Source organism: Durio zibethinus, chromosome 3 (genome assembly GCF_047325235.1).
Source record: "Durio zibethinus cultivar Kanyao isolate XHJ-2024 chromosome 3, ASM4732523v1, whole genome shotgun sequence".
Classification (NCBI taxonomy): Eukaryota; Viridiplantae; Streptophyta; class Magnoliopsida; order Malvales; family Malvaceae; genus Durio; species Durio zibethinus.
Window position 1 is genome coordinate 37,596,345 of NC_143164.1, and position 21,254 is coordinate 37,617,598.

A 21,254-nucleotide genomic window follows, 5' to 3' on the forward strand; every position below is an offset into this window, starting at 1 on the left:
ACATTGTATTCCTCAATGGAAGATAAAAAAAAAAAAATCCAAATCTAGGACTATATTAATTAACTAATTAATTAAACTATATACATATGGTGATCTGATATCCAAATTAACGCTGTCTTTTCCATAGAAAGTTGGAAACACTGTTACTCATTTCTACTATGATATCTTAAGATACTGTGATTAAATAATAGTAGCAATAATAAAGCAGCTTCTCATATATGAATGGAAGCCTCGGTCTCAAACAAGTACAAATAAAAGAATATATAACAACTTCCCCCTAGGAGAATCGATGCAACCTGGCAAACCAAGAAGCATAGACATTTACATTTGGTCTAAGATATAACAATCTGTGGACCTTGGCATGGTAAAAATGAGCACCCCAATCGGATGAAAAAGGAACTGAATGAAGAAAATGGGACAAAGAATCGTATACTAGCTTTTTCCTGTTCTGCGCCTCTTATAAGCCTGATCAGACTCCTCAGTGTAGCTATGAACTCCAGTTTGTGCCATCACTTGATTGCTTGTATATTGGATTTCCCTTTCCTATATGAAGGGTGAAACAAAAAAAAAAAAGGTAAGACAAATAAGGCAAAGAGTTACATGTCTCATGTCAGGTTTCTAAGCTTGAACCTTGCTAAAAAGGGTTATGGATAGTTGAAGACAGAGGAACAGGAAAACAATTATCTTAGTTTATACTTATTTCAGAAGAGGGTTTCTTAAGAACTGGAAAGGATTATAACTAAACCTTATAACTGGACGCCATCGAAGTCACTCCAGTAGCTACTCGTTTACCAACATCAATTTGCACAGAGATGCTTGCCAGTGACATATCCACACCTGAAGATTCCAGAGCTTGGGTCAGAGAGTTCAATACCCTGTTCAACAAAAAAAAAAACTCTTTAATAGCATGTATAAAAACCTATGCTGAAAGGACGTCATAGAAATTCTATGATTAAACAGATAATGTCATTAACCCCAAAATTTGAGAAAGAAATTGTTAGAATGCCAACTCATTTTCTTCATGTCAGGTCAAAATCCAAGGAATTACAAGTCAAAACTTTATCGAAAAAGATTTCTTAAAACAATAAACAAAGATTAGTAACCATAATTTACAGATTCTGACTAAATGTGGGCAATAAGTAAACCTCTGAAACACCAGCCCATCAGCTCAGAGGAGACATGAGTTTCTAAGATCAACGGTGTGTAAACATAAATAGAAGGTATTCTAAGGAAAGCCTACATCCTAAATGATTCATTGTCCTGCATATTCATCAATACTATAAAACTATATAGATGTAAATTTTTAATGAGTTTAGAGCTGGCAATCTTCAATTGCCACTGTTTCCACATGTGATATAATAGGTCAAACAAAGCTATGATAGCAAGAAAAGTAATACACACTGTTACCAATGCAAAATTCTGACATTTAGAGCAACCAAATTGTATGAAGTACATGGCAGACACTCACCCTTGAGAGTAGGCGCTTGACAAGACTTCTGATTCACCTCTGATTGTCAAGTCCTCCCCTTCATTTGCTGAGTTCTTTTGAACATTAGACTCGGTTAAACACTCACTACTTTGCCATGATTGGAATTGAGGTTGATACACCATGTTCTCAGAATCAGAAGTGGACTCATGAAAAGAGTGTGTCGGGATGCTAACTCTTCTATGAGTAGCAAATGTGTTTGATTGTGTCTGCATGTTAACCATAGAAGTAGCTGATCCAGGGGGATGATCCAGTGCTTTAAAAACTGCAGCATTACCCAAGTCAGACTCAATTGAGTTCTGTGCATTTGCAAGCATTGACTGAATGACAACATCATTCTCACAACTAGATCCATTCTTTATAACTTGAGAATGGTCAATAAAACTTTCTGCAAGCCCGTGATGATTTCTCTGTATGAAAAACAAGAACAAAACTTAGTAAGCTTGCTCTTGAATTATTATTTATAGAACATTCCAGTTGTAACTCACGAACAGACCAAGTTTAAAACACAGAGAAAAAATCTCCATCCTATTTCTGTATATTTCCTCTTGCCTAAACATAGGGTGCATTCATCTATTATCTATAGAAAACAACTAGATGTATGCTTGGAAGCAGTTGTCTCCAAAAATTCAATAGTATGCCCTAGAACTTCGACACCATGCTTTTAGCATTTTAAATCTCCAATAATACAGCATCATGGACATTAATGTCAACCATTAACATATATCAACACATCAAGGTAAAAGCAATACATATTCATGCAAAATGACCACATCGGCATGTCTACAGAGGCCCAAACACCAAGCATAAAAAAGATTACCCATGGAATCAGTTTTGTTGGCTCCTGGCTCCACCCTTGGCATGATCCCTCATACATTTGCAACTTTTCCTGTAAAAACTGAATGTACTCTATGACCTACGCATAAAGTAGATGATATTAAAGAATTCATTAATGAGGAACACATAATAAATATAAATGATTGCATTTAAGCATGTATAAACATATGTAACATTTACATATACTACAGAAAAGAACGTCATTGAGCGGTGACCTCTAACAGAAAAGAAGCCTTGTCTCTCTTTTGATCATTTTGAGGTATAAGATCTCTCAAAGCCTGAAATCTGCCACATAAAAATAATTAATTTCAAATGTGAGAGCAATTCAGCTTCAAGTTGAAACAAAAAGAGGAATAGTAACATGTAGCAAAAGCAATTATTAAAGGATTTTTGTGATAACATAGGTTAACAATGCAATTACCAAAAGGTTTCATATATATTAAGCAATCCAACCTAAAATCAATGGCCTATAAGCAAATCGGCCGCGGCCCAACCTGAATATAAAGCCACATAAAAATCTAAACTTGACCTAATATGAGATAACACTACTTAAAACTACTCTTTGCCGTTTCATTTCATTAACAATACTATTACAATCAATCCCTTTAATATAAATATTTCTAAGAATTTCTCGCATTAATAACTAATTCATCCGAACATTTTCATTTCTGGCATTCAATTTAAACTTATATACAAAATTAAACCCAAAAGACGGGAAAAAAAAAACAACACAATTAGTTTTAAGAAATGAAAAATTTGAAGTTTATACCTTCCATTAATCTTGCTTCTTCTACGCTGCTCAGTCTCGGAATGCTTAGTCCGATTCATATTCGTCTTTTGATCACATCCTTTCCCTTCTACTTTCACTGATTCCCCTATTTTTACCAAAAGAAATCACATTTTAATTAAAAAATGAAAAATAATAACAATAATAGCAACACTTATTAAAAAAAAAAAAAAAACCTTTATCTTCGTAATCAACTTCGTCTTCTTCTTCTTGATGAAGCTGAGGCGTTGCCACAGACTTCACCATTTTTCTTCTTGATTTTTTTCTTAAATCTCTATAAAAATTCTAGGAAAAAAGAAAAGCCGAAGCGGCGGGGCGGGAAATGGAGCTCCGAGTGACAGAGGTTCGAAGGAGTCAGGTCGGCGGGTCAGCTTTTGCAGAGAAAAGATATGATAGGGTTTTTTATTACTTTTATTATTATTTGTCCCAAAAAAAGAGGAAGGAATTAAAATTTTCGGATTGATTGATTGATTGATTTTTATTTGAAAATTATTTGATTTTCTATTTTTTATCTAAATTTATGCTGGCAGTGGTGAATGCTATTGTACGCCGTGTTTGGTGACGTTTAAGAAGAGGGGCACTCTGGGTTTTTCATAATGGAACTTTTTTTATAAATATTATAAAAAAACAAATGTTCAGACACCAAAGCAATCATTTTTTTCTTTTCGACAAAAAACATCGCCAAATTCCAGAGATGGGAATGTCAAAGCGCTCTAACCTGTGACCGAGAGCCTTTGTTGCGGTATTTATTATTAGAATATTACGTAATATAATACGAATATAATAAATTTTAATTTTAATAATAATTATATATAAATTAAAAAAATAAATTATATATTTATATATTAATATAAATTATAATACATAATTTTTGCATAAAATATAACATGAATATAAAAATTATAATATTTTAAATTATATAAATACACATTTTCAAATCTACTTATTTGCTGCAGCCGTGAGCCATATTTGAGTTGTGATGAATGCTAGAGAAACTACCCAAAGTGTACTTTATGTCGAAAATGTTTAGCTGCAGAAGCTATTGCAGACTCAGGTCCACTTGGTTCTGCAGTTTTTGTGATGTCAAATTTAGCAGTTTTTGAGAATAAATGACGGCATAAAGACAGCAACAACCTTAAAAATGGTGCGCACGAGCTCCCCTCCTTGTCTTTGCTCATCTTGGTTTAAGCCTGTTTGACCACTCTTTAGCAAAATAAAGGAAAAACCGACAAAGAAATTCAATGGACAGAGAAGATTTAAGTGGTGTTTTGCTTGGTCGATTGATACTATGTGGTTTTCTTCCATGCCATGTCGGGGTTTATAAAGCAAAAATGTTTTTGGAGACTATGCTAATTTCGTATGGACTGTAGGTTGAAATTGCTTGGAAAAACCATCATGCTTGGCTACCAAGATTTCTGAAACGGTCAACTGTTTCAGATAATAAGCCTGCCAATCTGAATTTTAGCATGTGCATGAAGTTGCGTGAAACTTTTTGTTTGAACTACCGAGAAAGTAAGTCCAAGGAAACTTCATTTAAGACAGCAACTTATAATAAAATTGATGTTTTAAATTTTTTTTTTTATTTCAGATACAAAAATATCTGGTCTATAATACCTGGAAAATCCGTAGGGACATTGGATCAGTTTATAAAGCACTGTCCAATAGTATCTGATGGTAATAATGTGCAGGAAAAAAATTCATATCAATGATCAATCATTAACAGCTTAATCTACATCAGAATTTATCATAATATAGCACCAACAATACAGTAGAACCTATTTCATTCTGTTCTTAATCATGTTACATAAATTTCAAGCATGAAAAATGCCAAGAAAACTTTGAAATTTTCCTGAAATGGATAAACAAAATTTTTGTTTTTCTATTAAGAACAAGCTAAGACTAGTCAAAATTGGTTGCAGGCTTACATGAAGAAATGCACTGTAGCTTTTCCCTGTGATGCTCGAATTATATGATCCATCACCATGCCAAAGAGCCTAATATCACATCTGATGGATCTGATTATAGGCCTGAGTCAATGGAGCTTGAGAACTGGTGGAAGGAACCCTACTTCTCCAGCTTGAATCAGAATTCAAGAAATTCTTGCTTACTTCAAATTAGCAGAAGAAACTATATATATGTACGCATTACAATTGTGATGCTGCATTTTAAGAACTTGAACAAAATATATAAGCTCCCATTGTCAATCACCACCATCTTCTTCTTGATCCTCGAATTGAGATTCTTCTTTGAGGTTTGCATCTTCACCTCCAACATCATGACTTCCAGGATGCTGAAAAAACAACCCAGATGAAGATGGATCATTTTCATCGACATCCTCTTCATTTTCCTTTTCTCTTGAGCTTGAACTTTTTTCACCGTCCATCCAAGCAGGGCATCCATGTATGACTCCAAGAGCAGCCTGAACTTGCCAGTGCACCGAAGGACTTGAAGCATTAGATGATGTTTCACCAGAATCAGGCCTCAAGCAAGAACATTCAGGGACAGGATGTGAAAGAAAAGATGAAGACTTTGACTTATTTGATGCTTCAATCAGCCCATCAATTAAAGAGCTTCGCAAATTCCTGCGTATTGATGTTAACCAGGTATGGTTTGCATGATATATGTGGCTACGGATTTCTTCCAAAAGCCTGACGACTTCTAACCTATGTTGGAAGAGCATACAATCAGAACATGTTGAGAGCATAAAGAAAGGCCAAAAAGGAGAGAACACCTTTCAGTTGGCAACTGACAAGTCTTCGAAACATATGGGAAAATGAGATATATTTGGGAAGCAAGTCTATTATCATTACAGAATATGTAAGTGTCATTTATGCTACAGCATACAGTCACAAATTAGTCCAAACTCTGAACTCCAAACAAAGTGAGGAAACCAGAAACTAATAATATGGTATGCAGACAGATATGATTTTGTGGCATTCAGTAATTGATTATACGACTGGCAGAACATGTAACCTTCCATGACTTATCTCAGGGACTCATCAGTGCATCCAACAGATTGTGGTAGAAAAAAAGAAAAGCAAATTCGACCCAGCACCATCATTATCTTTTATGAAAATAACTTACAACTAATTGTGTACATTCAAGCAGACATGTTCAGTCATAGATGTTTACCTGTCTGGCCTGTATGTTTTAGATGCAGCTGACTGATACAATCTGTGTCCCATAACCAGACTGGCAAAATTTGGATGTCCCTTACCATCATGATCAAATCCAGGGATGAAAACATCAGCTTCAACACATACCATATAGTCTATTGCTTCCCATAGTAATTTATGGGCATTAGTTCTCAACTCTACAACTGTACTTTCAGGCTCATTATCACTCTCAGCCACCCAACCCCACCACCCTTCAATATTATAAGTCTTGGGTCTGGCAGGAGGAGGTGGAAGAGGATGGGGACGAGGACCAGAGTTTTTCCATGCATCAAGCTTCATTTCAACCTGCGTAGCTGCTGGAGCCCTTGGGTAAATTTCATCAAGGTTAGCCTCACGGCCATAAATTCTACTGAGCTCCCAAACTGTGCTGAGGGAAGTCCTATCGACAACATTTTCAAACATTCCATGAAGAGGGATCAATGTCCTTTGGCCTCCAAAAACTTCTCCTCCAGCCAAATATATGATTGTGTCCCATCTGTATCCGTATGCACGAAGAAGAATACCAACCTGCAGAAAGACAAGTGATTTCAATCAAGATTTAAAGTTTTCTAAAATTATTTCAACCCTGAGTAATTTCTCCTAACCAAATAGAATGGCTACATTAATTAGCCAGTTATGAAGTGTAGGAGTGGGACCAATAATCACAGGTTGTTTTTAACCCAGTCAAAATGACAAACCCATTTAGAAATTTGTCTTGCCTTTATAAAAGCTCTACCAGTTAAGCATCATAGCATATCTCCTCTCCCCATCATAAATGAAGTGCAAGAGACAGCTTCTAATGTCAGATGGTAAATTGGCCTATTTGGTCTCAAATAATAAGAAAAGGCATAGAACTGAAGCTTCATAAACAAATGAAGTTCACCTATTAAAAATTACCATACTCGTCATTTCTTACCTCTTCTGGCGTTAATGGACAAGAACCCTTGAGGCGTTGTTTTGCGGAATTTACAGAAAGCTGCCCCTTTATAATCCCACGTTTTCTCATCCAAGTTCTTCTATGCTGAATGAGTTCACTATGCACATCCTTGAAGAAGCTCCAAAAGAGAAAAAATATGTCAAATGATGGACAATATTTGCAATAAAAGGTTCAGCAAGTAAAAGCACCAATGATGCCTTCAGAATTCAAAGCAGGTACCTGGAAGAGTTCAGAACAACCATGATAGGCTAAAGCATCTCTTGTCATCCCAGGAGCAAAAGCAATAAAAGGTCGTCCAGAAGCCCGTAACCTTAATTGATAAAACAAAATTAGCAAAAAGGAAACTATATTACAATATATAACCATGTCCAGTTATTTACCTATGCAAAATCTTAGTTGCCAGTTCCTGAACATCCTCTCGGAACCTGAGAGCATGAAAAGCAACCCTACATCTGAGTCTTTGATACTCTTCAAGATGTGACGGAAGAATGGCCTGGATCAGATACAGAAAAAATTAGCAACAATTATAGGCTGCAAGATTCCCATTAGTCTTCACTCTTCATCATGAGATATCAAAAGCACAAAATAATGCTTGTGTAAGAGACTTAAAAAATAGACAAACAAACGGATGAGCATTAAAAATGCTCACGCAAAGAACCGTTTAAGCATAGCAGGTGGGGTTGCTGAAATTTGACATGCAAAGCAAGATCAGCCATTCTTCACTACATAACAATTCTGAGTATCCACGCAAATTGATCTATTATCCATGCAAATTAAGAAACCAAGAACCAATTTGGTGCCAAATAAAAAATAATCATCATTTAGCAATGGGGAACATGTGTCTAACTATAATTATTTTGACATACAAAGTTCAAGAAGAGTTATTCTAACTAGAAAGAAAAATTTTAAAGTTCAAGTCAGAAGGCCTGAGAGAATTGGCAACTCTAATCACCTGCAAGCATCCACCATCAGAAACAACTAGTTCAACTACAGAATGCTTGATCAAAATAGGGAGCACATTGTGCAAATAATAATAAGGTGAAGCCGAGTACGGCACTCTAAACACTGGGATCTCCTTATTTCTCCTTGCTGATTTAAGACTTTTAGGAAGAGTCCTCACAATATTAACATCTTTCGCTAAAGCTGCCATGAATTCATCCTCATTATAGAGGTATGCAAAACTTTTGAACTGTGAACTGCATTGAACAAATTACAGTAATTAGTTGACATAGAATAGTTACGGATACAATAAATGGTCATGATCTAACTCCAAATAAAAAAGTTGTGATAATTACACAAAAGTAAAGTTACCTGATTCCTTTCTTGCTTGTTGTTTGTTGAATCTCTGGAACAACTAAAGTAGCATTAAGAAACCGAGAAACCACAACCACATCACATATCTAAAAGATAAAGAAAAATATTATGACTCCAACAAAGTACAATAGAGAATTTTATCTGCAATTAGGAAATTTGACTGTAGCATCCTTACCGAGCTCCTAATCTCATGGAAACCACCCTGTATTCTGACAAAAATATAGCCATTTGTCTGAGCGATAGGACCTGCTATTGGCATGTTGCATATAGAAAAGCATTACTCCGAGTATATGTATATACATATATGGGGGGAAGGGGATGAAAAAAATTATAGGGAAATTTTCCTTCTCAGCCAGGCATCTATCATTACAAGTAAAGGGATCCCCCCATTCAAAATATCCTGATAAAAGAATGATAATTAACAGGGCCTAGATCCTAATAACTCAAATTAGCAAGTTTAACTTAAAGCTCTATTAGCTAGAATTTTGGGGTGGAAATATATGCATTTTCGTGTTTTTTTACCGAGTGAGTAAAGCTATTGTGAAACACATAACAGTAAATATCAAAGGTGGAAATGAGAGCGAACCTGCATAGTATCCTCTAGGATTTGCATCTGGGTGTAAAGATTCCAATTGCCCAACTGGACCCCATAGTCTTCTATACAGAGGGCTCTGCACCAACAGATAGAAAGAAACCCATAAGAATCCATAAATGTTAAACAAAATCCAACAGAAAGAATTGGCTTTAAAATTTACCAAAACAATTTAAAACCAAATCAAACTGGATCCAAAATACAAATTTCAGCTTATGTTAATTAAACAAACAAATTACACTAATCAAGACATTTTCAGTAACCAAAATGGATCCAAACAAAACTCCCAAACAACACTAAAACCAAACCCACATGTCCAAAACAGAAATCGAAAACCGCTAAAAGCAAACACTTTTGAGAAAAACAATCCCATAAAGTAAACATGTCAAATGAAAAATAATAAAAATTTTAAGGCAAGAGAAACATCCAAAAAATACGAGATTTTGATAGCATAAAACTTTGCACATTACCGTTCTTGATATGTCTGAAGGTTCAAAAATAGGTCTCCAAGAGAAGATGGTTATGGAAGACTGGTATTCTGAGAAGCCATCTTCAGTGAATCTTGCTAGCAAAAAGTGTACAAAGAGTGAAAAAGCTGATAAAACTAAACCAACTAAACCGACCCATTTCATCCTAGACCGCAAAAGCGCTTTCCCTTCTTTCATTTCTCTCTTTCTTTCTAAAACTCAATGATTTCTGTCTTTGTCTCTAGAAATGAAAGAAAGCTTCAAAAAGGAAATGGAGGAGTCAGTAGGAGAAGTCAAAGAGCCAGAGTAAGAGAGAGAAAGAGCGCGTGTTGACACGTGTGAGAACATGGTTTGTATAGTAAAAAAAAACTGAACTAACAACAGGAGTGTTGAGTTGTATACTTGTAAGAGATCAGACATCCTATTCCATGGAAATATTTTGTAAATACCAGTGCTCCACTCTCTTCTTCCACGCGTGTTACACACGACAACAAACATGGAAAGCCTCTCCAATCTCCAATGCTAGTTGTGCTCCAACATGCCAGTACCATTGAGGGCCATTGACAGAATTATTTCCAAATATTCAATAAAATAAATGACCTTTTTCATTTTAGCCTTTGGGGTTGTTTGTGCAAGGCATCACTTAAATGATCGTGTATTGGCCACTCGCTGTCACTTTTGGCATTATGAAGATAATAAGACAGAAAAGAAAAAAAAAAGAGAGAGAGAGTGAGATTCCAAGTTGCAATTTTCTTAGTAATAGACAAGACATGACAAGAAAGAACACCATGAAACTCGTTTTCTTTTATCAAAAATGTGATTTTCAATATGTTATTTACTATATTTATCTCTATCCATAAAAAAGTACACAAAATTACTCACTGATTGAAGTTTGGTCATGTACATTATCCTATGAAAACCTTCGAAATTTATGAGGATGACAATTTGGTGTGTGTGGGTTACGTTGGATTCTGAGTTATTTTTTTCATTTAGATTTATTTAAATTATTTTTTAATTTTATATAAAATATAATTATTTAATTATATTTTTTTGGATCAGAGGATTCAAATTATTTAGAGTTTGATAATCTTGAAATTATGTTATATTTATATTTTTTTATATCATATTTATATTATATTTTAAATTATCAAATTTAAATAATGACATATTAATAAAAAGTGAAATTTTTTTTATTAATCGAGATTCAATTATTTTAAAAATATTTCAAAAATAAAATATTAAATGAATTAGTAAATATGAAAGAAAATATCGTTAAAAACTATTTAAAAAGAGAATTAATTTAAGACAATTTTGAATATATTCTTCATTGTATTGTTTAAAAAAGCTATAGCATATGTATTTAACAAAGTTTTTGCGTGCTTTCTTATGGATTTTTGTCACTTCTATTGTAATAATAATATACATAATAAAATGAAAGGTTAGATTAAGAAAGCTTCAAAACTCAGGACGAAAAAAATGTTTTCTTTCACCTTTTGTTTCCAAAAATATACATTTTTTAGGAACATAGACAAAATTTATCAAAATTAAGTGCTTTATTATATTCATGCATTTCGTCATTTCGTCATTTTATCAATCGCCATTAAATTTAAAATACATATTTTTAGAAATGCTGGGAAAATGTATTTTTCAACAAATTTAATTTTTATTGAATATAAATCTTAGATATTTTACTAGTTACATCAAAATCACTTGATTTAGATTTTTCATCTCAATTATTGGTACGGTTTTTTATTTTTTAAATAATTAAAATATATTTATAGTAATTAATAAACAAAAAAAAATATAATAATATTCTTTTTTTTTTAATTTTAAAACTCTATTCACAATACCTTCTATCAACAATGTTTAGAATAACAATTTTATATATTTTAACAAGAAAAGTTAAAATGTAGCTTAAATATAAAAATGTTTTGAAATATAATTAAATTATTATTAAAATTTTTTATTATTTTATTACAATTAATTAATTTTTTAAATATTTATTTTTATTTAATTTAAATTTTAAACATTTTTTATTCAATTAATCCTCAATTTAATGGAAATGAAAAAAGATAATGATGGTTAACCAATTTTTATTAAAAATAGGTATAAATAAAATTTAAAAATCCTAATAAATCGATAAAAATTTGAATAATTATTTAATTTTAATTCAAAAAAATTTTAAATACTTAAGCCTTAAAACATCCACACACATATATATATATATATATATATTTTTTTTTTCATATTCACTTTTCCATTTTTATTTCAAGAGCTTCTAGAAATTTCTAATCAGCATTATTATTAACAAATGTTAAAAAAAAAAAATCCTCTTCCTAATCCTGGGTTTCCCTAATTACTCTGGAGACCAACGGATTAACTGCTACATCCAGCTAAGATCTCGCCACGTCACCATACTCTTACATGGTACGATCTCCAGCGTCCACGTGGTCATTCCCATTGAATAATAAATTTTAAATTGTTTAATTTCTTATTATTCAACCGTTAAAACTCCTTCCGTTTCTCTTGAAAAGAAGTTAGACAAATCTAAAAAAGCGGGAGAGAGATAAAGGAGAAAAAACAACAACAAAAAAAAAAAGGGAAAAACTCATTGAATCATAGCCGTAGATTAACTTCTCATCGCTGTGTCTCCACCGTAAACTCTCAGTAGCGGCGGTAGCTCTCTTTCGGTCGCTGCTCCGCCGTCCATCTCCTCATCGCTGGTGAGTCTCTTTGTCCTCACCTTCTATTTTGATTTTATTATTAATTAATGCCAATAGTTTCTCTTTTTTTTTTTTTTGAATTTCGAATTGTTTCTTCCTACAACCTTTCTTTTTTTTTTTAAATGGAAGTTGTTGATGTTTGTTACCGTATTGAAGAAGGAAAATTTTGAGCAAAGAATATCTTTATTTGCTGTCTTCTTTTGTTCATATTATGTTTTGGTGAATTACATCAACTCTTTGGAAAGAAGGAATAAATTTTTTGGATTAGCTGATGAAAAGCTTATATTCTCTTTTTTCTTGAATTTTATTTTGAAATTTGTGAAGATGAATTTTTATACATGATTTAGTAGTTAATTCAAAACTACAACCTATTATGAAATACAAGATTTAGTTTGTTATTGTTGTTTCTAATCAAGGATAATCATTGATAATGGATTTAGACATTGTTTGGTTGTTGGTTTTGCTTTTTAATTTTCGGAAGTGAAAAAGAAAAAAAGAAAACAGGTGTTCGCATTCACAAGCAAATAATAGTTTTGAAGAATAATCGTTATAAAAAACCAAAATGAATACTTTTAATTCTATATTTAAAGTACGGTTTACGATGATAGTTCACATAAATATCGTCTACCAATTTGATTTTCTAATTCTGTTTCTTTTTGTTCTAATTCATAATCCTGGTCTAGTAGTTAGTTTCTATCATGGCTGCATCTTTGCTAACAAAGCATAATTATTCGAATCAGATTAGCGTCTGAGATTAGTAAAGGTAAGTTTGAAGAGGAAGCATTTGGAACTTTTCCTAGGCCTTTTCAACATTTAGGATAGATGAGCAAACTTATAAATTTATGGCGATATTTTGAAATCATAAGAAAGGAGTTTTTTTTTTTCTTTGAATTACTAATATTTTAAAGTATGGTTGATGCTTTTTTTTTTTTTTGTTGATTCTGTCTCTTTTATGAATCAAGTTGTAGGAAGTAAAGTACAAAGTGGCTAAGTTTACTTAAAGTTTGGTTCTTTTGGTGTCTTTGCTGGATAGCTGTTAATTTAGATGTAGAATTTCAACAAAAAAACTTACTTTAGTAAAATGGTTATAGGGTACCTTTTCTGGTTCAAAAAGACTTTGATTTATTGCTTCTTTCCTTATGATTACTAGTTAATACATTTAGGCTTTATTGAATTATTGTTAATTTATGAAAAGAAATTTATTTAGTTTTTACTTTCAATCATTTTCTCTTGTGATTGTTCTGATGATTATTTTATCTTTTGATTAGCCAACAGTATCAGGTCACTTCCTCAATGTAGCAGTTTCACTACATTTTATATCTGCTTTTGGTTTACACAATCTGTTCCGATGAAAATTTAAGAGTTACCAATTGAATTCAGCTGGGTTGATTATGAACGTTTACAACATCAGTTTTTCCAATCATGTTTTGCCAGCATTTGATTTTGGCGTCTGCTTGAGAGAGAAGCTCTCTGCTGTCGCCATCTCCATTGCTGGCACTGAATTCTACCAGTTCTCCTCTTCCTTTCACGTATCTTGAGCCAAACTGCTCTGTATATAACTGGATGGCTGTCGCAGCATTTAAGAGACTGTTTAACGGTGAATGTCGTGGAAATAATAGGATGGATAGAAAACCCTCTGGAAGAAAACGTGTATTTGTTCAGACTGAAACTGGCCGTGTTTTGGGTATAGAGTTAGATAGTAGTGACAATGCCCATACTGTGAAAAGGAAACTACAGGTTGCTCTTAATGTCCCAATAGAGGAGAGGTCTCTCATCTATGGGGATGTAGTGCTGAAGAATGATCTAAGTACTGTCAGAAATGATTCTCCACTTCTTCTCACGAGAAACTTCATGCACAGAAGCTCATCTAGCCCATGTCTCTCACCCACGGGAAAGGATATTCAGCAGAGAGATCAGAGTGGTCCAATTGAGATATTAGCGTGTTCAAATCACTTTTCCAGTACAAAAAAATTGGTAAAGGAAATTGTGAAGGCCATGAAGATTGGGATCGATCCCATTCCAGTATGCGGTGGGCTTGGAGGTGCCTACTATTTTCGAAATTGTCAGGGTGAAAATTGTGCAATTGTGAAACCAACTGATGAAGAACCTTATGCTCCAAACAACCCAAAAGGTTTTGTTGGCAAAGCCCTTGGGCAGCCAGGACTGAAACTCTCTGTACGTGTTGGGGAGACTGGCTTTAGGGAGGTAGCAGCTTATCTTCTTGACTACGATAACTTTGCCAATGTGCCCTCCACTGCTCTTGTGAAGGTCACACACTCTATTTTTAATGTCAATGACAGAGTGAACGGTAACAAGCAGCAAGAGCAAAAGGTGGTTAGCAAGATTGCTTCTCTGCAGCAGTTCATCTCTCATGATTTTGATGCCAGTGATCATGGGACTTCAAGCTTTCCAGTTGCAGCTGTGCATAGGATAGGGATATTAGATATTCGCATCTTGAACACTGATAGGCATGCTGGAAATCTTCTGGTTAGGAAAATTGATGGAGATGGAGGACTTGGTCAAGTGGAGCTTGTTCCAATTGATCATGGCCTATGCCTTCCGGAAAATCTAGAGGACCCTTACTTTGAATGGATCCATTGGCCACAGGCATCAATTCCTTTCTCCGAGGATGAGCTTGAATATATATCTCGCCTTGATCCATTTCAAGATTCTGAAATGCTTAGAATGGAGCTTCCAATGATTCGAGAGGCATGTCTTCGTGTCTTGGTTGTTTGCACAATTTTCCTCAAGGAAGGAGCACTTTTTGGTCTGTGTTTAGCTGAGATCGGTGAGATGATGAGCAGGGAGTTTCGAGGTCAGGAGGAGGAGCCAAGTGAGCTTGAGTTCATATGTATCGAGGCAAGGAGATTGTTAGAGGAAAGGAATATGTTTTTTGAGGATGTGAAAGCTGATGAAAATGTGTTTCAGTTTGAAATTGACTGTGAGGAAGAGGAGGTAGATTTAACTTCTAATGTAGAAAAGAAATTGGCGTCCCATGCTTGTTGTAGGCCTCTAGGTGGAGATATCCGGATTCCACTTTCCAAGCCAGATGAGAATATGGAGGATTGGACAGAGGATGAGGAGAAAGTAAAACCTCCAAGGTCAGATGAATATGCTTTTGTTGCTCAGGACTGGGCTTCAACCGTTCCTAGACTGTCAATGAAAAATGTGAGTATTGGAGAAAAGAGTTGGAGGCATGAGGGTGCCATGCAGAAAAGTGGCTATTTAGCTGGCACGTCATCTGGAAACAGAAGTGTGAGTGAACAGCTACCTGGAAACACAAGTTTTGTGAAACTTGCTGATATGACTGAAGAGGAGTGGATACAGTATCTTGAGAATTTCCAGAATTTGCTCTACATGGCATTTTCTAGTCGTAAATCAAAGAGTGTGGGTCAGAGGCAGAGACAGAGGCTTGGAACTTCATGCCAGTTTTGAGTAGTTAAACATTTCAAATCGTAGAAATTGGAAAGCTAAAATTTTAAGGCTTGAAAGCTGTTGAAACAAGAAAGAAGAATTATGTAGGTAACTCAAAAGGTTTTTCCTGTTAAGGATGGACTTCATTGATGAGTTGGAGTTTTTCTTGTATGGTACTACTTTTAGATCATGAAAACTGTCTCACCAGGTGCTAGAGGTAAGAAATGTTGTTCAAATTGCTTTGCTCTCTCCCCCAACATTTTTTCCCTTTAACTTTCACTTGGCTTTTTTTCCCCCTCTTGTTTCCTTCATGCATAAATAATTTGGTTGAACCGTTCTGTATTCCATAGTTCAGATAATGCTGAATGCTGAATGTATCAAGGAGTTTGCAAGAAGAAATATAATGAATGTATATATGATGTTGTGGTCTTGTAGATTTGAACTTCATTTCATGTTTTTATTTCATAACCACTATAGTAGAACATGAAGGGTTAGTAATCCTGGAACACGCATTTGGTAGACACCATTTCTCTGTTACTTTCTATGAATTTCTATGCTATCACCACTAACCCTTGCCAGAAGCTTGATTGTGGGGGGAAAAGAAAAGGCAAAAGAAACCAATACAGGTAGAAGGAAAGTTGTGGTTGTCTAATTGGTCTCATTCAAGCTGGCCAACTTGGTCAGCTCTATATGCTGATCCTGCATCTGACTCATAATTCGCGAAAAATCTCCTTCAGCCATAGACATAGTGTCTTCTTTAGTCAGGCGCCTCTGCTTTACCTTCAGTATAGCCTGTGTCACTTCACCAATTGAAGGCCGCTTTCTTGGTAATTTATGCAAGCATTTATGAGCAATTTTGGCTAGTTGCCTCACTTCTTCAATGTTGCATTCTCCAACCAGTGTTTTATCAAGAATTTCATTGACACCATCAGGACTCATAGCAGCCTTAGAAAAGGAAGTTTATGTCAGAAAGATGAATATATGAATTACTATCAAGCAGGACTTTACCATTCAAGGGAAGAAACTCACAAGATTAACATATTCCATTAAATTTTGATGTGGGTGAATGGCTGTAATTAGTTCAAACATGATGACACCGAAACTATATATATCACTCTTCATGGTGAACTTGTTTGTGGACATGTACACCGGGTCTATGTAGCCATATGTACCTGTAATGCCTGAGTTTCAGCCATCGAAAACCTCTTCCCTTGACAGCCCAAAATCAGCAACCTACCAAAGGGAGCAGCAGTGAAGCCATGGCATTTAGTCCATTATTGATATCTTGATAGTTTTGGTAAACTAAAAACAGAGAGGATTAGAAAAAGATGAGCTGTTGTACAGTTAATCACCTTGGCTCTCATTGACGGGTCCAATAGTATGTTAGCAGACTTTAAATCATGATGTATTACGGGAGGGACTGCCTGTTCCAAGAATAGTGATATCAAGTCTAGTTTGTTTAACTATGGAGAAAATCAGCTTTGTATCATTCCATCATACCCCTTCATGAAGATATTCTATCCCATGTGAAATATCAAGAGCAATTTGAAGTCTTTCTTCCCAAGTTAAACCTCGTCCCCCTTCACCTAATTACATGCAGACCAAGTTGATTATCATCAAGGAATCAATCATGATAACAGTAAAACAGTGCCATTTGAGGTAAAGATAAGACTAAAATCAGGATGAATTCAAAAGCATGGCTGCAGGAAATATTTTACAGCATGACTTACTGCAACAAAGGTGCGGTAGTACTTTAACCATTCCAGAGAAGGGGCCACATTATTAATGACATGGATTAAAGGGAAGCATTATCACCTAAAATAATTGTACTACAATTAACCAATCAAAATTTAGAGTTACGTAAGGTCCACCAAAATTTTACATGAAATCCACACTTATAAGTGATGGACCTTAACATAATTTTTATTTAGATTGAATGTTTGTAGGATTATAGTAAAAAGAATTGTAGGTGAAATGCTCTTGGATGAAAGATACTGGTTGTCCTTCAATTTACATAATTTGACATGTGATTGGCACTGCTCAGAGACCTCTAGTAAGCCTTACTTGCACAATATCCAATATCAATGAACTAATAACATGCTGGCATTAGCATGTAGGTGTTCTAGGTTTATGTAAAATCACATTATCCCTTGTTCCCATTTTCCTTATGTTTAGAGGAATGGTTGAGAACGTGATCAGAGACTTTGGTCTATGACATGTTACCAATTCAGAAAGACTGCATGTCAGACCAATGGCAGTGATCCTAGATTACCAGCCACTGGGAAGTAGCAGTGAGCTTTTGAAAGCATAAAATGAAGTTTCCACAACAAATAAATTAACTTTTTTTTGGTTCAAAAATATCAAATTGGTTATGTCAAGTTCTTTAACATAAAATGGCATGTTCTAAATTCAGATTTCCACTGAAGAATATCAGATGAGAGATGCAAATAAATAGTGGTTTCTGAACTTACCATACAGAATTTTTGCCAAGCTTCCATTGCTCATGAACTCATAAATTAACATGTGCTTCCCTTTATCCACGCAATATCCTACCAAGTTCACAAGATTTCGATGATGCAGCCTTCCTAGTAGACAAACCTGAAAAAAACTCAGTTTAATATTAAAAACGATAACATGATATGTTGGTTACCAAAAGTAAAATAATATAAAATATTCCCACAAGAAATTTCATTCCACTCCTTGGAAGAATGGAATTGCAACCTTGGCAGGCGTCTAGATAGAATTGTTGGTGAATAATAAAGATAAATGAGACATCAGAATATAGATTGCAGCTATTATGTTATGAATAATCCTGCATTTCTCCTACTTGCATGGGCTACTCAAAGATATTCCATCATACGTTAATGGATCTTTGCTCAAAATACTTTCAAATTCATACTAGACAGAATCAAAAGTAATGTTGTTTTTCAATTGATATAGACCAGTCCCTCATATGGTCAGATCATTCAAGTCAAGTACTGTTAAGATAAAAGAACTTGCTGGAAACTACCTACTCCCAAAACTGTGGGCAGACCTCTTTCTTACATGGTTAGTGCAGCTTACCTCTGTGTGGAACTCTTTCTCCCCCTGATGAGAATTGGAAGCAAGCACCTTTACAGCTGCTACTCCACCAGTAGGCATTGTGGCTTTATAGACCGGACCAAATGATCCTTCTCCTACAATAGTTATAAAATTTTGTGTAGCTTTCGGGACATCCCTGAAAAGCATAATAAGTAAGATAAATACATATCAGAAAATCAGTTAAATGCTTGATTTGGAAATAAATATTGAACATTAATCATTTTTCTCAATTAGTAATGGAGCTATTGGGTTTGTATTAACAGAAAAAGTTTTAAGTCTACTCCCAAGATTAGATAGCTCCTTTATGAAAGGTGTAGAGGGAAGTCATAAATAACCACAACTTACCTTCACTAAGAAAGTAGGAAATATACAATTTAGAAAGAGAACAATACTAAAATTCATACATTAATTTTATTATTATAGGAAATGCGAATTTGGTAAGCCTCTAAACATGGATTGGCTTTGATATTCCATAATTTAAGTATAATTCTGGTGCTCAAGTTTGAAATTAACTTACTTATAGGAATACTTTGGCAAGCCAGAAGTAGAAGTAGAGCGATCTTTACCATGAAGTCTCCACCAAGAATTAGAAGAACTTTTCTGATGATATTCTGGTACCTGAACAGCTATAGAATTCGAGAGAGATGCACTGAAGTCAGTGCTTGTACCAAAGCCATTTGTTCTTATAGGAAGATCTGTAACACTATGTTCATTTGAACATCGTCTGAGGTTAACTCGCTTTTTGTACCACCATATTCCAAAAAATACCAATGAAGCTATCACGATTCCAAGGGCCAAGCCAACAGAAATGCCAATGACAACTAAATCACCTTTATGAACCATGCTTTGGTCTCTTTAGGTATTCAGGCAATGAGAACATCTTGCAGTTCACAAATTCTGCAGGCTCACTGTCATAATGAAAAAATTACCATATCCATTTTAAAGAAAACAACAAAAAGTTTTTTGGGGAACCGAAAAATATGTCATTTCAAATTAGAAAGCCTATTGATAGCCCTCATTCTATTGAAGGCACGCAGGCGAAGAGGGAAGCTTACTGCAAATAAGAACAAAGGAAAATGCTGTTTTCCATTGTTAAAAGAATTTACTCAATCCTTCTGTTTATATAAATTTACTGATACAATCAGTCAAAACTTTTTCAACTATTAGCCAATTCAAATCTGCCTATTCAATGGGGCTCTGAGGAAGTGGAGGTGGAAACTGATGCAGTAATGGTGGTACAGGAGCTTGCAAAGGCGGGGGACTCTTGCTGGGAGGGAACAGGAAGAACAATGGATATTTTGAGGGCAGCATCACAGTACAGAGTTTGTCGATTTCTACATGTCAACAGGTCTGCCAATACATTGGCTCATAACGTTGCCAGGCTATCTTGTGCTGAGGGTCAAATATCTGTAAGGGAGCAGCTCCCAGATTCCATCACAAATGTTGATGTTTTTCTAGAGTAATGAAAGTTTTCATGTTTTTGATCCAAAAATAAAAAAAATCTGCCAATTCAAAAAGAACATCCAAAGAATAAACCTTTAACTCAAAGCTTCATTAAGTAGCCTCAACAAGCTTTGGCTTTTCATATATGATTATATGGCACTATTAAATCATTCTTTCTAGTTTCTATATCATACTAATTCTTCTGAATCCAAGTTCATAAATCAGAATATATAAATATAGATCATGAAAACTCCTTCAGATATTAAATGGGTTCTATTAGATTTCCGATATAAAAACTCCCAAAAGGCAATCAATGATAACAAAAAACAATAAACAAAAGAAACCCAAGAACCAAAACCAACCAAAAAGATGAAAAATAACAGATTTTCAAGCAAAGATATGAAAATTAGCAAACAGGCCATGAACTCTACCTTAGATGATCAGCAACTAAACAGCCAAAACATGATAATTCCTTCCTATGGATGTTGATATTTTGATGATCCTTTGATTAGTAAAGATTCCATAGCTGACAAAAGTCATGACCCACTTCAACAAAAAGAAAAAACAAAAACTGCAGAGAAAAGAGAAAAACGAGTCTTCAAGCTTAGTATTAGTGATAAATCCGCCATTTACAATGCTGTATTTTTTATATTTTATAAATATATTTTACAAGTGGGGCAGTTGACAAAGTCAAGTCCCAGTTAACCTTAGAAAAGAATTATTAAATATTTCTTCTCCATTTTTTTTTTTTTGCTCTTCCTAATTCAATTATAGGAAAAATTTTAATATATTAAATTATTTTAATTAATAAATGAACTGTAATGGTTTGGTTATGTATGTACCAAACCTTTTATTTTTCCTTGTAACATAACTTAAAATAATATGAAACAATATTAGGCAACAATAACAACAAATAGATTACCATAAAAAAATATTAAGTTAAAAATTATTACTTTGATTGTAATAAGTTTAAACCATTCTTGTATTCAAGTTTATATTTTATTTAATACAAAGAAGG

General features: G+C 34.3%; 2 protein-coding genes and 2 pseudogenes across 8 annotated transcripts; 1 reads left to right on the forward strand and 3 right to left on the reverse strand.

Annotated features, from left to right (window-relative positions):
- Positions 1 to 95: 95 nt before the first annotated feature.
- Positions 96 to 4,384, reverse strand: LOC111283618 (transcription factor BIM2-like). 2 transcript variants are annotated; one of them, XM_089758823.1, is made up of 7 exons: positions 4,245 to 4,384; positions 3,093 to 3,198; positions 2,539 to 2,608; positions 2,307 to 2,402; positions 1,469 to 1,896; positions 746 to 875; positions 96 to 543 (listed from the first exon to the last, which is right to left on the reverse strand). In XM_089758823.1, the coding sequence occupies exons 2-7, from the start codon at positions 3,149 to 3,151 to the stop codon at positions 433 to 435; spliced, it is 894 nt and encodes a 297-aa protein (XP_089614949.1). In that variant the 5' UTR covers positions 3,152 to 3,198; positions 4,245 to 4,384; the 3' UTR covers positions 96 to 432. The 2 variants fall into 2 exon arrangements, with proteins under 2 accessions (XP_089614949.1, XP_022727919.1); XM_022872184.2 differs by lacking the exon at positions 4,245 to 4,384 and adding an exon at positions 3,287 to 3,784.
- On the reverse strand, positions 3,928 to 10,148 carry LOC111283910 (O-fucosyltransferase 27-like). 3 transcript variants are annotated; one of them, XM_022872586.2, is made up of 10 exons: positions 9,579 to 10,148; positions 9,103 to 9,187; positions 8,692 to 8,765; positions 8,514 to 8,602; positions 8,323 to 8,398; positions 7,583 to 7,695; positions 7,422 to 7,512; positions 7,182 to 7,310; positions 6,243 to 6,793; positions 3,928 to 5,773 (listed from the first exon to the last, which is right to left on the reverse strand). In XM_022872586.2, the coding sequence occupies exons 1-10, from the start codon at positions 9,771 to 9,773 to the stop codon at positions 5,311 to 5,313; spliced, it is 1,866 nt and encodes a 621-aa protein (XP_022728321.1). In that variant the 5' UTR covers positions 9,774 to 10,148; the 3' UTR covers positions 3,928 to 5,310. The 3 variants fall into 3 exon arrangements, with proteins under 3 accessions (XP_022728321.1, XP_022728319.1, XP_022728320.1); XM_022872584.2 differs by having other exon boundaries at positions 8,155 to 8,398; XM_022872585.2 differs by having other exon boundaries at positions 8,155 to 8,398; positions 8,692 to 8,762; positions 9,579 to 10,147.
- Positions 10,149 to 12,063: 1,915 nt separating this feature from the next.
- Positions 12,064 to 16,146, forward strand: LOC111283429 (phosphatidylinositol 4-kinase gamma 5 pseudogene; annotated as a pseudogene). Of its 2 annotated transcripts, none has more exons than XR_016341110.1 (2): positions 12,064 to 12,298; positions 13,567 to 16,146. The product of XR_016341110.1 is annotated as a phosphatidylinositol 4-kinase gamma 5 pseudogene, transcript variant X1 (transcript). The 2 variants fall into 2 exon arrangements; XR_016341112.1 differs by having other exon boundaries at positions 13,574 to 16,146.
- Positions 16,098 to 20,873, reverse strand: LOC111283430 (calcium/calmodulin-regulated receptor-like kinase 2; annotated as a pseudogene). Its single transcript, XR_016341113.1, has 8 exons — positions 20,668 to 20,873; positions 19,311 to 19,701; positions 18,776 to 18,929; positions 18,184 to 18,310; positions 17,213 to 17,298; positions 17,065 to 17,136; positions 16,742 to 16,945; positions 16,098 to 16,657 (listed from the first exon to the last, which is right to left on the reverse strand). The product of XR_016341113.1 is annotated as a calcium/calmodulin-regulated receptor-like kinase 2 (transcript).
- Between the last annotated feature and the right edge of the window lie 381 nt (positions 20,874 to 21,254).